This window comes from Agelaius tricolor, unplaced genomic scaffold, assembly GCF_023055355.1.
Source record: "Agelaius tricolor isolate 1412-34295 unplaced genomic scaffold, bAgeTri1.0.p SCAF_8, whole genome shotgun sequence".
Lineage (NCBI taxonomy): Eukaryota > Metazoa > Chordata > Aves > Passeriformes > Icteridae > Agelaius > Agelaius tricolor.
In genome coordinates this window covers 11,311,088-11,329,863 of record NW_027269268.1, presented here as the reverse complement: position 1 = coordinate 11,329,863, position 18,776 = coordinate 11,311,088, and the positions used below count along the sequence as shown (strand labels likewise).

The 18,776-nt window shown below is 37.1% G+C and overlaps 1 protein-coding gene across 4 annotated transcripts in view; it reads right to left on the bottom strand.

The window, feature by feature from the left end:
* Positions 1-18,776, bottom strand: part of CCSER1 (coiled-coil serine rich protein 1) — a 615,756-nt gene that overhangs the window by 309,256 nt on the left and 287,724 nt on the right. For all 4 annotated transcript variants that reach the window (XM_071431637.1, XM_071431638.1, XM_071431640.1 and 1 more), the window contains exon 7: positions 10,033-10,110. In XM_071431637.1, the coding sequence (XP_071287738.1) occupies positions 10,033-10,110 (78 nt within the window). The remainder of the gene's footprint in view (positions 1-10,032; positions 10,111-18,776) is intronic.

Sequence of the window (18,776 nt, the reverse complement as noted above, 5' to 3'; positions counted from 1 at the left end):
TGTCCATTTCTAATTCTGAAAAATACTATCACAGCTAAAGACTTTGCTGCTTAGAGCTGGGGTGACCAAATGACACAGATTATGATCTGCTTCTTTCATACCAGGCTCAAGAGTGTCCTGAAATATTTGGAATTTCCATGGTACAGGAAAACTGTTTCTTGTCCAAGTTTAACTTTGCATTGATATGACAACTCTCACTTAAGTGTTCAGGTTGGACAAAATCCCTCCTCCCAGTGCTGCTCAGTGATCAGAGGTCACTATGGACAAAGCAGCAAACCCAGAACTGCCTGCACAATGATGCCAGCCCCAGCCTATTAAGGTTGCAACTGCAGGAACATTTCTATCCAAAGAGACTGAAGATTTGATCAAAGAAAACTGACCTAGAGGAATCCAAACCATCCCTGAGAAATATTAGGAAGTCAACTTTATAGTCCAAGTTGCCCTCTCACAGAGAATCCCAACTTCATCCTACTTCACATCTGCAGCACCAGAATGAAAGCAATATTTAATATCTTTAAACTTTTTCTTTCATAGTAGTAAAAAACATTTAATTTGTGTTTGTGAATCTCCTACATTCTGTAGCATGGACATGCCAAACTAACTAATTTATTTTAAACTTCACTGTCACCAGTTTTCTTATTTCTCTTTTTCCTTGGTTTCCATTGCAGCTGTTTTTCTATGATACATTATTATCCCCTGCAGATTTCCAGTTAGTCTCTGTTTCCTAAGCATTTTAAATTTGATGCAGACATACTAGCCTACGAAAATGGTAAGGCTTTAAGTATTTTAATGAACAGTAAACAGAAAACTTCAGGAAACATCTTTGTTTATTGTTGTTTGTAAAAACTATTTCATCTTCATTCCGAAATTTTCCCTTGGTTCGGCTGTAGATAAACACTCTCCCCCACACATCCAAAACTTTACCTCTTTTTACCAACTTATTGAAAAAACTAGCATCTTGTTTGAAGAACCAGAAATAAATATTACCCTGTACAGTCATGGAGAGGATGATGTGCTTCTCCCTTTCACTTAAATATGAAACTGTGCAGAAAAACCCAAAATAAACAACAATCAGTCGTGTTTGTTCATTCCTTTCTTGGTTCCTGACAACATCCACAAATGTAATGATTACAACAAAAGGTAATCAGATATGGACCTAAAGAAAACTTTTTTCCACTGCACCCTCCTTAATCTTAATTTAATCTTTCAGAACTCTAATGACAGATGCTAACTCTAATGATATAATTATCACAAAGCTATCAGTGTACCACATAGCTGTACAGGTTTGAAATGCTTAGCAAATATTATCCAAATTAAAAATTTGGTATTCCTTCTCATCTATAGCATTCAGCCCTGCTTGAAAATACCAAATTAAAAAAAAAAACCTGCTGAATATTTAGTTCATTATTCACTAGGACAAAATGAAGTGATTAAGTCTGTTTTTGGGCTTTCGTCCCTCCCATTATCAACTCCTTCAACCACAAAGGTCATGCTCTTTTTCCTTTAGTCCACTTTTATTTTACCAAAAATTTTTAAGCAAATCATGTCCTCATCCATTTTTTTAAGAAATATTTTATAAATTTAAATCATCTAAAACTTTGAAGTTTTTCTTGAATTGTCAAAGTTATCTGTGAGATACTCACAGTAGGCATTTTCTTATATGTGCTCCCCATGACAACAATGCAACAAGCCCACAGCCTTAAGACTGAGTTTCCAACATTTTAAAAAGAATTACAACTGACACTTTCCATTGTCTCTATCCCCAGTGCCTTTCAGGACTCTTATTAAAATCTCTGCTAAATGAAGAACTCTGAATAATAGATTTCTTATTCTATACACATGAAGAGACATAACTTTTCTGGACTAATGTTAAGAGTCAGCTCATACAGCCACATTTGAGAAAATTTCAATCAACAAAGATATCCTTTTACCTGTCCTGTTTTTTTTTTTTTTTAACGTGTCAAAAAAGTGGAAGAAACTTCATGGTTCTTAAAAAAACAGTAAGACATTATAAAGTTACTTTAAGCACACAAATATATTTCATTACCAATAATCAAAGTATTGAACCATACCATGAGAAAGGAGAAGGGCAGAGAATGAATTGAATGCACATACTATGGCTTAAAATCAGAGTATACTAAACCTTTCAAAACCAAGAAATTTACCCTAGTACTACCATAATGATGTTATAATCTTTAAATAGAGGGGGAATTTTTTTTTTTTCCCACAAAATTAGCTTTAATGTTATACAACAACGCAGTTGGTTGGAAACAGTAACAGCACTTCAGAAAAACCCTACCTAACAATTCAAGTCACCATTGCATCAGGCCATCAAAGCCTCCCAGACAAGTCACATTCCTCAGTAAAACTAAACAGCTCATTATAAACAAGTGGCTCACAAAGGAGTTACCAATAGACAGAGCATGACCAAGTCACAATCTTAAATGGAAAACAGAGAGACAACAAAAATCAAACTACAGCACAGTAGCTTTCATCGCCTGTCAATAATTGTCTCTGCAAGGAAGCTAGCCAGAGGAAAGGCAGGATAGAGCTTTCACAAGTGGCACAAGGTGTCTATGTGTCAGCAATTAGATCTTGCCTTTAATTTCAGTTAATGGCTGTCTAAATTGCTCACAAAAATATCTGCCTCTTTAAACTCTCAGTAAACATTTTCAAAGTCAGTCAGTTATTTTTTGTGTCATACTTTTGAGACATTTAACCTCGATAAGGATTTCAAAATGCCAACCCTCAATTTCTTACTGTAATGGATTATGTTTGAAAACATGTGGCTGGGTCATTAACATTACTCAGTACTGGGAAAGTTGTTTATACATGTTCTAATAGAAGAGTCAAAGATCAGATGTTTTCCATTTAAAATCATTAATTTCACTAAGTCAAAACTTCTTGTCAAAAACACGTCAAGTTTCCACACCTATGATTTTCAGAGGCTTTCTGGATGAAAAAGCAGCAGTCCTTGGCCAGAAATGGAGAGGAACTGCTAGAGTGAGAATATACATCTGAGATGTACAAAACCCATTTTCAAGTTCCCAGTTTGTTTAATTTATCCTGGGAAGAAAACATTCATTGCTGTAACACATGCTGGAAATGAATAATTATTATTAAATAAACTCCTGCATTGCAAACAGTTCTACATTTTCACCATATTGAACATAATTGATGAAAGCACTTGAATTTTACCTTATTTCCAACAACTGCAGAAAATACTCTTGGATTGGAATGGTCAAAATAGATTCACCTTTAAAATAATTGATGGGGTTAAAACGGTCAACGCAGATGAACATTTTCACTTTTAAAGTAATTGGTGCCTCTGAAATAATCCATGCCATCCATGGCCTGATGGCACATGTCACTATAGTCAGTGGGCACCATGCCATTGACTTAGATGAAATTTTATTCCAAACTCTTTATAATGAGCCTGCTTACTAGAAAAACAACAAAAAACCAAAACAACAACAAAAAAACCCAAAACCAAACAAAAACAACAACCCACAAAAAAACCCCAACAAACAAAAAAAAAGTGTCATATTTCACAAATTCCTGATAAGGAAATTTCCCTGTCCAACCATAGAGGAGCCCCTCTGGCAGCCCCTGAGCTGGGACTTGTGACCTTTTGCAGCTACACCCTCCACACTCACACAGTCACACCAGGTTTCCCAGAGCAGTCTCAGACTTCCAATGATCCTTAATATCATTTAATCATGGTGCAGTAACGAAATAACAAATCACAGCTCAACTGGTGCCTCTGAGGAGCAGCCCCAAACAAAAAAATCCAAAAATCCTGGGCTTTTACACCCTTACAGTCTAAGTGAGTGCAGGCAAGTCTGGAATCATCAGCTCCTGAGTGTCCTGTGCCCTGGCAGGATCATGGGCACCTGGGACCTTTGTTCTGCCTCGGGCTCAGGCTCCTGTCCTGCCCCCCAGAGCTGAACCTGCAGCTCCACCCTGAGCTGCCTGCACTCAATGGACTCCTCAACACACCCCCAGATTTCCTTATGCCTATCAGTCCCAATGACAAGGGAAATTAAGAGGATTTACTGCCTGTATCAAGATGATTAGATTAGCACTTTAAGTGCTCTTCCTGGGTGTATCAGAATCCTCCCATGGAGTTTCAAGACAATCTTTTTTCATAGTCTTAGTGATAAAATCTTGTCAGCAACCTATAATGTTACAAGTTTTATGACTTTTAAATCTTGGATATAGAGTACTCAGCAGGAAAAGCTTACTTTGTAGGTATGCATCAGAATTCATTGTGTGAGCCTGTGTCTGCCTGAGGGAAGGAACCTGAATGAACCCAATATTTACCCTTGCAGTGCTGATTATATAAAATGCTAAGTTTTGCTGGAAACCCTATTAACTGAAAAAAAAAAAGTAATTATGATCCTTCTGCATGCCTTTGTTGAAGCATCATTTGTGTTTCTGGTTGCTTTTGAAGATTTTAATAAGACATACAATAATAATTTTCCTATATGTGGCTCATTGAGTAAATCACTGGATTTATAGCATTTAAAGCATCAGTTTTGCCTAAGACAGGAATTTTAATTTTGAAATTCTGAACTAGCGGTGAACCTGTCATGAAAGCTTCAATAAAATAAAGGAAAATACACTAAAAAATACATGTACATAAAATTTTGAAAGAAAGGGAACTATGATCAAGGAATAGAGGCAGAAAGAAATCAAACAATACATGTGTAGTTCCCAGTCTCATTGCTGATCCTTTTAGTCATTTGTAAATGTTAGTATTTAGTAAATATATCAGTGATACTGGGAAACTACCAATGTACCTACACTGCCCACAGTAAAAAAATGTTTATTTATTCATTAAACAGGTGATGTGGGGTTCTATTCAGACAGACTCACTGGCAGAGCTCTTTTTCTTAGGAAAAATGTGCACAGAGGTTCTGAGAAAAAGAAAAAGACAGTGAATAAATGCACAGAAGCTTCCTGTAACAGGGCCTATAATACCTACTTCACACTCCTCCCTTCAGAACAAATTCAGTGCTGTTCAAGATCTCATATCTTATGATGATAAAGACTGTGAAACAAATCAGGTGCATAAATCCTTTTGAGAAATGACAAAATGGAAGGCTTGCACCAAAGGCAGAAAGCTGGTGTGATGATGTGACTTTTAGAAGTCTGTGCTACACCAGCACAGGAGTCATAAAGAAAGCAAATACTGACATGGGAGAGAACAATTAAGAGTGGGAGGAATCGATTAAACCACTGAAGAATGGTGATAGACTGGTCTAAAACAGGACTGAAACTGAGGCAGCAGAAGAGTAAAGGTGGAGTTGTGTGAGTCATACTTCTACAACCCTACTCACTTTACTAGAAATATCAAAAACATCTCCAAAACAAACAAAAAACCAAAAGCACAGAGGCTTCAGATGCTTCTCAGCAGTAGATGAAATGCAGCTGGAGGGTGGAAAGAGGGACAAGAGCTACTGGAGATCATCACTGAACCCTAGCCTGCTCCATCTGCCATGGGGTCACAAGGTTTGTGTGATTATTTCAGAGCCCGCTTTGAACACAAAGCAACACATTAAAATCTTCATTTAAGGAAGTGTCAGCAAATACTTAAAATATTCAAAATAGTGCATTTAAGCTAGAGTGGGTAAATAAGCTGGCTGTGTCAACTGCATAGGAAGCTTTTGGAACTCCAGGCCCAGCTTGCTGTCATCACTGCTGAGTAAGTTAAGAAAGGATCTCTTTCTACACCTAGAAATACAAAGCCCCACTCTGAAAGATGAATTCCCTGGGCTAAACGGCAGTCATTACTGCACCTTTCATATTGATTATTCCAAATATCTGCAGTAAAATTAAACTGTGATTACACACCAAATGGATAATTTATCTCTTGCTAATTCTAGGCACAAATGTCAGGAGCTGCCAGAGCTCATGCCCATTCATGAACTGTGCTGATTTGCATTTCCAGAGCCTGTAAAGATGCAGGATGAATAGTAAACCTCTAAGTATAGACATAATTTAGTACAGATTACACTTTACTAGACCTACAGCAGTGGTAACGCTACTGAGGACTGTCAGCTTTTGCTACTTGACCTGGCACTTCTGTTTTCTTACTGAAGGAATTTGCATCAAGGGTATTAATTACAGAAATCAGAACACAGTAGGATAATAAATACTGAAGGAAATTCTCAGCTCCCTCAAAGGAGAAAGGAAATAATGGAGGAATTTTTTTTCTTTCATTTAATGCCAATTAGTAAAGCATGGTTGAGATTAATCAGAATTGAGACACAATTAAACATCTCTACAATAAATTACTATTATGGTTATTATTTACAACTTGGCTGTGACTAATAACCAGTGAGACTGATGCTCATTACAACAAATAATGTATAATTAGCTAATATTAGATATTTCAAGTACCAAATGGCTCCATAGATCTCTTCTTAAAAGACTGTCACTATATTTTAGAATAATTTAAAAATAATAAAATACTATTATAATAAAGCACAGGATAATGAGTAGGAGAAAAGAACAGGTTCTAAAAAATGGATGAGACATTGCTTGCTAAGTTGACCTTTTAGAAATACCCACTCCTTCACTTATCTTCTAAATGAAAGGCAGGATTATTTTTAATTCCAGCTAATGAGAGCAGATGTAAGTACTCATAATTAAAAGTCACTCACATTTGAGCCACTACAGTTTTGCTATTATAACAGAGAATAACATTTAAGGTTGCATGACAAATACTATTCTACTCCATTATATTACAAATTCTTAGTTTTGGAATATTTCAATTGTGATATAACTTTTTCCCACAAGTCAAAGACCTAATTCTTCAAGAAATATTATAAAGGGACAGAAGAAAAAACTTCTCTTCAAAAGAAGATCCTACCTACTTCAAAGTTTAAGAGCAAAACCACCAACAAAGATGATGTTCATTTCTGAGAGGAGAAATAAACTTTTTCTACAATACAGGAAAAGATCTTCCTTTTCTAAACACATGGAAAACAGCAGAGGATTGAAAGCTGAAAATAACCCTCATTAAAAAGAAATGCCTATGATGGCTTTATCAAAAATGGTTGTAGAAACATTTTATCAGAGTGTCTGCGTACAGGGCTGAACAGGATTTTTTCTAAGATTTTGAAGAGCACAGCTAAGGAAGACTGCTCTGAACATCTGTGTGTTGCTAACTCCACAGGGAGAAGGAACCCAAAGCCGCACAGAAAATTGGCTGTACTGGCTGCTGTGCAAAGTTGCCCCTTTCCTCAAGGAAAACCGAATCTACTATTGACAACACTTATGGAAGAATGGTTGCTGAATGGCATTAACTAAATGTTTATCTGCTAATTTTCTCCTGGTTGCTTTTAGGATTCAACAGTTCTGGAGTTGGCTATATTTATTTCTTACCCAACTGTTTTCTACTCCTTTTGCTGGGTATCAGTGATCACTTTTAAAGGTACTGTCTTGATGGAAGTAAAGCACAATGCCTCAGTTAAAGTAATGGTATTTGATGGACTTAGGTGGACTATTTCTTGCTGCACTGGAAAATATCTTGCTCCAAACACTCCTGAGCAGGGTCCTATATGATTTGGATCTTTCTGATACAAGTCACAGCATGTGCAACATATTGGGAGAACAATAGCTGAGATTGGTGTTAGCAGAGATGCAACCTACAAGTACTTCCAGGGAAATCGGTTTCTAACTTTCATTAGATTAAATTCAAAACCTTAAAATGGTTTTGTACTAGCTTAGGGTCTTCGTATTTTTCCAGCACATATCCTGTGGGACTAAAAATGACAGGCATCCGCTTTGGTGAAGTTGGATATATGAGAATGGTGACAGGATTTGTATTCTTTCCTTATACAGAAATGCAGAGTTTCTTTTGAAGGTAAATGGCTAAAAACCAAGGAAGGACAGTTCTCTTTCTTGGTATCAAACCAGGTATGATTGAGAACCCAGGCTTGGTTTCATTTCACAGTCTAATATAAAAGCTCATTAGCTCAGAGATCTTCAACTGTCCCAAAGATAGGCAGTTGATAGGGCCCTGCTTCCTTACACCCGTGCTTTCCGAACCACAGAATGGAATTGCCTTTTCAATCTCCTCCTCTGCAGCAAGGGTGTGGGAAAGGTTATTATCATGTTGCCAAGGGAAATGCACCATCCCATCATCAAAAGCCAATATTATTGACTGACAGTATTCAGAGAGGGTTATGGCTTGTAAAACCAGTCATTGACATTACAATTCAAACAACAGTGCTCTCTCTTGGAGTGAGCCAAGGAGAAATAACAAACTTTTACATTTTATATTATTTTTATTTCTACTAAATGCTGTGAAATTCACTTAACTTTTTCCTGGTCTGACCTCCATTCATTTTACTTGAATTGCAAAGGAAAATGTTTCCTGGTTTGAAAATTGACTGAAAATGAAAGATTAAGTAATGCTCTCTGCCCTATTTTTCAGTTTCTTTTACCATTTCTACTAGACTTTTAATATGAAAAACATCTTTATTGTTTTATTAGAGCAACTATTCCACTTCAAATAAGTAATTTACAACCCATTCTGGGGTATAGGAACACCATTTCCTTAAAAAATAAAGGCACTACAGTGTACTTGTCAGTGCCGTGATGCAAACAGAGCAATGTTTGATTACCTCAGCATGAAAATTAAGAAGTTAATTAATTAATGAAAGTTAAGAAGATTTTTCTTACCTCTTACACCTTTAGCTGAGCAGCCCATTTCTTTCTAAGTGTAATATCTTAGTAGTTTTCCAGGCATGGGGAGACTCGACTACTGAATCTGACTTAGATTGTTGAGCACACTTAAATGTGCATGCAAAGTGGTGTTCCAAAGAAATAAAGATCTGTATCCTGGTATCTGGGGAGAACATTGCTCCATTTCAGCCAAATCTGACTGAGTGATGGGGTCTTAAAAGCATAAAATCCCAAAAGAGGAATAAGAATCAGTGAATAGCTGACCACTGATACCCCATCTGTACCTCCACTGATGAAACAACTAAGCAAGCACAATACTCAACCCTTCTAATAGCAAGAATCAGCTGGCTGGTTATACAACTGTTGCACAGACACTGAAAATATGAGGGGGAAAAAAAGGAGTTTCTTTTCTGGGCTTGGCCAGGTCAGAACAACACTTCTTTTCTGTGCTGGAAGAACATGCAGGACACACGTGAACTGGACATCATCAAACTTCATTAATTCCAGTTTCTCTGCTTTTACTTAACATCATCACAAAGTGACTAAAACTCAACCCAGTCAACTGATTGCATGCACAGCAAATTTTAAAAGGGATACTCCTGTGAGTGCAACTTAGTCCATATTATGACACCCAATTGAGTGAATGGTGCTGAAAACTCAAGTTCCTCTTCCTTATATAAGGGAACAACTGGCAAGGTGACCTCTTTGCTAGATGATGCCAGCACTGCCCTGAGTACCTGGGTGGCCTCAGGAGACCTCTTCCAAGAGGATCTGCCTAAGGCTATTCTGTGTCCCAGGGATGGATATCATGGTGTCAGCTGAAAATGTGACATATGGCAACTCACTCCTCACAGGTTAAACCTCATGAAGTTGTGGACATTGTCCCAACATTTATTATTAACTAAAATGCCAGGCCTGTGGCTTACACTGGACTTAATGCCAAAACTGTTCTTTGACAGATCTTTAATGTCTCCTGTATCCTTGGAGAAACTAATCAGTGTTTTGTTCAGAGATATACTGGAAATACAAAATAAAGATAAATCTGTTGGTGACACACACTAGTTCACGAATGCACATATCCAAATGGGATGATGGATAAAAACACACTCTTACAAATAACAGTTCACAACTGTAGTCTGCTGGGAAACTATTCAAAACCAACATTGTATTCTACGTATTTCTTGAAAATTGCATGGTATATACACAGAACATCTGCTGACATCACAGTAATTTGAAGAAAAGGAAGAAGCAACAATAAGCACTTCACAATACAGCAGATAACCTGATAAGCCAAGATTAATAGACAATATTTATGATGAAATGAATTAACTGTACCTTGAAAAACAATGGCTCCTCAGGAAGGGGGCTGACAGGGAGGGAGGCTGTGCTGCCAGCTGGGCTCATATCTGTACTCTGAAAGAAAAATACACAGGAGTTTGCATTTCCAATCAACTTCTACGGACAACTTTTTTTTACATTTTGGAGGAGGGGGGATGAAAGAGCTTGAAAACAGCACTGAAAATCCAACAGAAATAGACTGACAACTGCAACCTGTACTTATTTGCTTGTAATTAGTTCAAGTATTTCACTAATGGGTAAGTACTTGCATTTTATTTTGAATTAACTCCCCATTCAAAGACTGAAACACACAAGTATACAAACATGCTGTTCATATTTGTTCATACAGAAAAACTTATTCATCTTGAAACTATGACATAAAATTTTAAATTATTTTTGGGATGGCTCAACAGTATATTTAGAAGGAAATATTAACAGGAAAGCAATATATCACAGGAAAATATTAGGTTCGATGTTTAAAAAACGATCCCATCCACATGAGTCAATATACTTTACAAACAAGCCCTAATACAAGAAAAGAAACAGTGAAGACCAAAGTTATAAATAAAAATAATTCTCTATACTTCAATGGATCTGTCAAGTCAAAATGCTTGAAAGATTGACCTAGAACCCCACCCTCTTCAAATCACATTTCAGTAACCTGTTGGTTAGCATGGTCATTATTTTTACAGATGTGACAGATATTAAAACAAGCGTGTGACTCTTAACAGTACTTAATGGTAATAATAAGAGAAGAACAAAATCTGGAATTTAAAAACATACATAAACAATATCACAATTCTTCTGGAGAAAACTAGAATAATGCTACCTCTTGGGAAAAAAGTTCCCTGAGTGCTAAAATGAAAAAAAATCCACCATGACCACTACTAAAACATAAATTAATAATATAAAAAAAAATCATCAAGTTTGCATAGCCTAGTAGTGCATTCCTTTTGACAATGTAGCATTGCAATGCAGAATGATCTCATAAATTCAACTTGTGCACTTGACTAATCTAATACCTGTTTTTGCATCACTATTAATCTACTCTAAGTCCTTTGATAAACCCAAATTCTGCAAGTGAAGCACACTGCTCCAACCAGTAATTTCTAACACTTCATTCATCAGAAGATGTTTATGGAGAGACACTGCATTTTACTCAGCCAACTGGTCAGGGATGAAAAACGACAAAATTTTGGGTACAAAATCCCTGTGTCAAATCCAAAACAGGGCAAATCCAAAACAGAGACTTCAAAGTTAACATCCACTGAGAAAATGTGATTTAAATTAGCTACCTATCAGTTACACCATAGCTGAAAGAAAAGGCAACAGTTGCTTGCTAAATAATAGGGATGCAAGTAAATGAGAAAGAAGGGGGCCATGGTAATTATATCCTAAGAAAGAGACGGGTAATTTATAACCCACAGAACACAGAGATGATGTTGAGGAATAAAGAGAGATTGCAGCATGTCAGAAAGTCAGTATCTCTGCAGGATCCATTGTATTCAGAAACACTACAAATTTTAACACAGACTCCTGCACCTGATCATCAAGAAAACTGGCCAGTAATATTTACAAAATGAAGTGAAACTTAGCTGTTCTACATTAAACACAGAGTGCAGACAAAACTGAATACTTCGGTGGGAATGTTTTGCCTCAAATGCCAGCAGCTCAGCCTAAGACAATTTGCCTTTTAATTTACATAGAATAGAAAAAAAATTTAAGGGGGGGGGGGGGGGGGGGGAAATCAAGCATCTGATTTCCAAACCAAATCAAGTGCCCCAATTTGCAGTTAGAAATATGCAGGAGGACAGGCCCATCTTTAAGCACTGAAACAGCATCCCTAGGAAAATCTGCAAAGCATGAGCTGCACATTGTTCAGGGATAGCTGGAATGCAAGGAAGGTTTAACAGCCCTGGGGATGGCATTGGTGTTGTCACAAAACACCTCAGGGCACATCCAGAGGATGGCCTCAGAAGAATATCTGCTCTTCCACGATGAGTGGACAGGAGCCAGCCCAGGTCTGCTGTCACACGGATGTGGCTCCATGGCCTGTTGGGGGTGGGGGGTGTGTCAGCAGGGGCACCACGACCCCATGGCTTCTGGACTGAAATTAATTTGAGTCTGGCCAGACAGGAGCAGGAGAGCCTAAAGCTGTCCACATATACATACTCTCAGTGGCTCCTCCAACACCTTCAGTAATTTTCCTCTCGAAGGAAAGCAGAGCGCTATCTGTGCCTGTGTAAATTAATTAAACCCAGCGGTACTAACACAGTTTATTATAGTGGAGGACTGAGTGAGCACCAAAAGGGCTGTTTCTCAAGCTATTAAAAAACCCAAACCCTTACAAACTAATCACTGCTATGAAAGATGTTGATAGCTTGCCTTCCTGAAGCAACATACTAAGAATTTCAAACAACACCCCACTCCCCACTTAAATTTGCTCTCTGTGGTGTGGTTATCATAATCACACTTGGCGGTCTAAAGCTCCCCATACATATTAAAAAAAAAAATCACTGGGAGGAATTTACTTACTGGGGACTTTTTATTTAATGTTGTCTAAACCAATTGTGTTCTCATAAAAGCAGCCACTCACTTCAAGACCAGCATAAACTTGATCGGTTTTAGTTATAAATTAACCAGAAGATGCTATACCATGAGGCTATAATTATATGTTTTAAGTCATTGCAAATGCTAAATAAACATAATTTGTATCTTAATTCAAAATATTAGGCAAAATTAGGACATCTGATTTTGAACTACTTTGCTGTGCAACTATAATTTTAATATGTGTTTTTTATGCACAAAATGCACAGCTGGGTTTTGTTGACTGAGCCTTTTCCATGTGTCACTGGAAACCTCTCAGTTTACCAGAGGGCAGAAAATTTGCACAGCTTTAATCACCTAAACTACATTTTCAAAATATGTGAATACCAAGCAATTCAAGTATTTCTCAGAACAACAGTTTAGAAAAATACCATCTTGCCTATGCCAAGAAAAAAAACCAAAACACTATGAGCATTTCTCTCAGTGCTTTTAGGCCATTTTTTTTTGTTTGGAACAGGCTGCTAATATCCAGAAAAATGATATTATTAGAATTTTGTCAATAAATTTTCCATGATTGTAAAGATCAACACTAAGTTTTATGCTAATTTCTAGAATCAGTCTAAATATACATCAATCTTATTGTGCAGTTGAAAAGGTACCTTGGAGTCACTGACAGGCCATGCTAATCATTTATCCTTGGAGAGCAATGTTAAAACTGTGATCAGGAAGTATCCTGATAATGAGTCAAAGGAAGAAAACAAGTCCAATAGAACAAGCTTTTCCCATTGCTACATCCATTTTGGAGATCCATGGTCAGGATCCTGTTTGAGGACCAATTCTCATCATTTGAGCTATATGGAAGTGAAAGCACCTGTTTCTGGAGCTGTTTTAAAGTAGTTACAGGCTTGGTTTTGTTTTATTCCACTTGTCTCTACCTTCCTCAAAGCAGAACATTCACAAACCTACATAACAACATAAACTGTCTAACAGCAGATTAGAGAATGTACTCAGTGGTTCTCCAGCAACACAAAGTGTTGTGCACAGTGTTAAAAACACACTCCTTTGAAAAGGACTCCTCCTTTTGAAGAGTCATCTTCCAGTCTTCAGCAACTCTCCTATAAATGAAAGCAGATTCACTGTATAAATTCAGATTTTTCTTGCTACAAACCCTTGCCTTTAATCTGACGTTCTTTAGGAAGTGGCCTATCTGTCAGCCTTCATTAATTGTGCCATAAAGTAAGGACCATGCACCAACAGAAGCCAATTTAATTTGCTACAACTGCTGTTCAACAGGGGTAAACACTGCAATGGTAGCTGGCAGACACTGACTCCTCAGGAGACCAGTATCACAATTTATTGATCTAAGGAGTTAATACTGACAGAGAAAACCTTCAGTGGATATTAGAGCTAGAGAGCCAATAAATCTTTATAATAACTGAAGAAAAGACAATCTGTGTACTTTATAGCTTTGTCTAAGGGGTAGTGGATGAGTGCTGAAGTGACTTTCAGAGTGATAGTTTTAGTTGTATCATAAGTTATGTCAGAAAATATCATTTTATAATCTAGAAGTTGAGTAGAACTAGGAAATTAAATAAGTGCAGTCAGCAAGCTCAGTAGTGACATTTTGATATACTGAGGGTAATCAAAGACCTGCAAATGGATTTATTAATGGGTCTGCACAGTATTTTTATGAAATATTGTACTTAAATGTCATTATCCCATTTTATCCATGGATGTGAAAAAGAAGGGAAAGTGATTTCCTCAAAGCTATGAAGGTAGGTTAAAAACAAAGAGAGAATCATGCAGTTATTCATCCAGGGTGTGCAATGCTCTCCTACACACTTTTGGAATGCTCTGGTTTCTGTAATTTCTGTATTATTTCATGTCATGAAGAGGTTTTGCTCATACATATACTTCCAGCAAATAAATTTTCTATAAACAACTGAGGCCAGAAAAATGAAAATTGGTTTAGATTAAATAAAATAGTGGACACACAATAAAAGCTTTCACCTCCCACCCCCTATCAGGTTTGAGTAACGTCCCCCAGCATCTCCCATCACTCTCACTAAGAACAGAGTGAGAGGCTCCTTAACATGTGTTTTGTACTATCTATGGATACAATTCAGGTGGTTATTTATAAATCCATGTCACATCTCCTTCCTTAGAAAATACAGCTAAATATCTTACTAATTACTAATGCATGCAATTAACAGCTGAGACATTTAAGTATTATTTTCCAGTATTTGCCTGGAGCTCGCTGCTCCCATAGCTAGGAAGGCTGTGAGGGTCTTGCATCTGACCTGAGTTATTGTAGCTCCCATTGCAGGGGTGAAGCATAAATTACAGCTGCTGCTGTGTCTTGCTACCTCTTTTTATGCTCCCTGAAGTACAGACGGCTGGGGAAGGTTTCAGTGGTCAATTACCTACTGATTCTCAATCAGCAATTAGGATACAGGCACACAGATTAGTCCTGATTCCTCTCTCAATCTAAGCAAAGCCAATCACCTGGGGAAATTCCACCTCATAAAAGATAAGATACTCATCTGCCACTTAGCAGTATTTGTTCATCCAGAACTGGATTTTTTTTTTTTTTCAGAAGAGTCTGAGTTTTCAGGAAGTCTCTTAAATCTAATACTTCACATATTTTTCTTCCACCAAAGAGGGGTTAGTATGAAGAATATTTTGTTGACTGTTATTTATTTCCACCTGGAAAAATAGCTAAAAAGAAGCTCTTTCAACCCTCTAATTAGGCCAAATCATTTCTAGAGCCCATAACCAACAAGTAACATAAAGCATACATGGTTTGTTGAAGGGCTAGTGTGTTTGAAATAGTTTAGACTCAGACTATATTTTCACACTGTTTTATATTTAATATAAACATAATTTATTCAAATATTTAAATTTACTAAGTTATCTATCTCTCTTTTCTTTACATTAATTGCAAAAGTGTAAGAACACCAAAACACAAAGCACAAATTACTATTATTATCTAGTTTTCAGTTTCTAAAACAGCAATATGAAATTCCTTATCAGAAAAATAAGTTGGTAGCTAGGACAAGGACAACACCTTGATAAAGGCTTTGAAATTTGTAAACAAAGTAGAAAGCTGAACTATTGAGAATGGGAGGTTGCTGGTTTACAATTCAGTGCATACAAAGTGGGGAAAAAATTCTGTTTTTATAAGCAGGGGAATATCACATTTCTTACAATAGACACTAACTAACTAATGCATTTCTTTAACACCAAATATATCTTCCTTTCTGCTCTTTATTTTCACCTGGATTTTATCTTGCTCATCCTCCCAGTCTGTCTTTTCTCCCTGCTTTCCTCCATAAAACTTGTAATAAACAGAGACACAAGTTTCCTTGTCAGACACCTTCCTGCTACAGAGAGGTTACATGAAGGGTCCATTAATATGTAGGAGAAAACCATTTTTACCTTCCCAACAGCAAATTCACTGCAAGTTAATCTCTAAAAATCCCCTTCACTTCTATTGCAAGCAGAATCTCATTTCAAAACTAATTTGGACAATGACTTTGGGGTTAACATCTCTTTGAGAGAAGACCCGCGGGATCATCAGTGGCTGTCACTCTCCCAGTTGGGACTGCTACCATGACACATGATATTAAATGCAACTCCAGTCATATTTTTATCCTAAGGAAAACCAGGGGGTTGCTTTCACAGATGCAAATGCTTTGTTGACAACACAGTGGAGAACCGATTTCCTTAAGCAAAACTCTACTCCTTCTTCAGTTTCTATTGTTTCTTCCATACTTCATTGACTATACTATCCAGCCTTGACATTTTGTTATTGTATATTCCTCCCTAATAATATCATATAAAATCAGCTTTTTCTGCTCTTTCAGCAGGCAATTGAGAGAACCAAGTGCTCTCCAGGGATTTTAATCTGCAGGCTGTCTATTTCAATTGCTTTTCTTTCCTTGCAGGAGATCTTTCAAATGTACACTTTTTTTTTTTTTTTCTCAAACTGCTTTCAGCTTTATAGAAAAAAAGATGGTTGTCTCTCACAGTAGGTTCACTGTGGGGCTTTTTTAACTCTAGTCACAAAGACACTTTCTTTCTCCAAAGCTTGCATCACAGCACTCACAGTAACTACCTGATACTCCACACCACAGCCATAATTTGAATGTCAAAGAAAATGTCTGGTCAGCATCCACTCAAAGAAGAGGCCATCAGCAGAGAACCTCTGGGCTCTCTCAAACTTCTACATCTTCCCTGCACAGAGATCCACTGTTTTCCTGCACTTCCAGATAAAACACTTAGAACAGAACTAATCAATTAATCAAACTGAGAAGGGTCAAATCCGAGAACACAATTGACTCCTCTCCCTCCCTTACACACACAGGCATGTTATGCATCATTACCTAATATAAAATACTGGGACCAAGATAAAAGTTGGAATTTAAAAGGACCAGATATCAATACAAACAATAAATACACCTACCATTACATTAAAGAGGATAAAAGTATAAACAGAATATGTATTTATTTGCTGCTGGATATAGGGAAGCAACTGTCTTGATGGGTTGGGAAAAAATGCTCCAAACTAGGTTGTTCTGCAAGTTCCTCTGAAGTATCCAAAGACTGCCACTGTTGAAGCTAGACATGGATTTAGGTGCCAGTTTCAGCACAACAGTTCCTGTGCTCACAATTCACTATTCTCCATGAAACTCTGAAAGATGTTTGTGATCTCCTTACAGCCAATGTAATGTCTTTTTTAAGTCTACAAAAGACATGATTCCTTCAAGACAAAAACCTACTTGTACTTGGTATTAATGAATATCTTTCTTGAAGGCACACATTTTAACATAGACCAAACTCACATCCAAAAGCTACACATGCTTTACTGCCCATAAGTACATAGGGATATATAGGTGGTATCTCCTCCAATATTTGGATCAGTTAACTGACTAGTTTCCCTGACTTACAGTGCTTGTATCTAAATGAGGGCAATGTTTCATAATATTGACACAATTTATTTTTTAAATCTGAACACAATGAAACCGTGACTTTCATTAATAATTTTCTACTAAATTGTCCAGTTTTTTCCTAAGTTTACTTTACTTTGTAAGCATCATGGAGAACTTTGCCAGAGTTTCACAACTTTGTTTTAATCTGAGGCTATGTTTTATTTTTCTGTGATTCCCAAAAAAGATTCAGATGCCTTCAATTGCTATGCATTTCATTGAGGTTTTAACAAGCTATTTTGCACTTCCTAAATGTTGTGATTGCAATTATTCTCACTTCTTCATCAGTTCTCAGAAGAGTTTTTACAATTTTAGTATGGAACCACTCCTGACAGGGTATTTTAACTTATTTAGATGCAGTAGCTTCATTCTCAAAACTATCTTGAATTACCCAATAACAGCTTAAAGGAAACATTTTAAACATCTGTATGTATCTGCTACTAAATCAAGGAAGACAGGCTGGGTGTTTTCTTCACACTACATGAAAAGAAACAAGTGACATTTTACAATTTGAAATACGTTTTTCATGGCTGCAGCACTTCTTCTGTATAATATGTTGATAGAAGTAAAAGCTAAAAAAATAGTGAGTTTTGCTATGTTATTTGCTTCACAGTGTTTTCAATAGTAATGACTTTTGAAAGTTGAATTTATGTGGCATATATATATAAGGCACTGAAATGTAGAAATTCTGATTACCACAGACAGTTTCTAGAATGCTAAGCCCACTTTTTAGCTGAACAAACAGATTCCACTGTGGAGTTGGTCAAGGCAGAACAAAAATTCCTTGATTTTGTAAAAACGTGTTATGCTGAGTTCTCACCTTCACACAGCAGCTTTCATTCTTAAGGGAAGGATTAAGGGTAAGGCACAACAGGAACTTCAACTCCCACGCTGTCAGCAGGTTCAGTAGAAACTACCCCAGCTGCAGTAAGCTCTCCCAAGTCCTTCCAGCTCCACTTGCTCACCTCTACTTTCCAGATAAACAAGATCTAAACAAGATATCCTAAGATCTAAAGATCTTCCTGTGCTGGGACCCCAAAACTGATGCAGCCCTGCCAGTGGGGTCTCACCAGAGCAGAGGGGCAGAACCCCCTCCCTCCCCTGCTGCCCACACTGTTTTGGATGCAGCCCAGGATATTTCTGGCTTTCTGGGCTGTAAGTGCCCATTTCCAGCTCATGTCCAGCCTCTCATCCCCCAGCATTCCC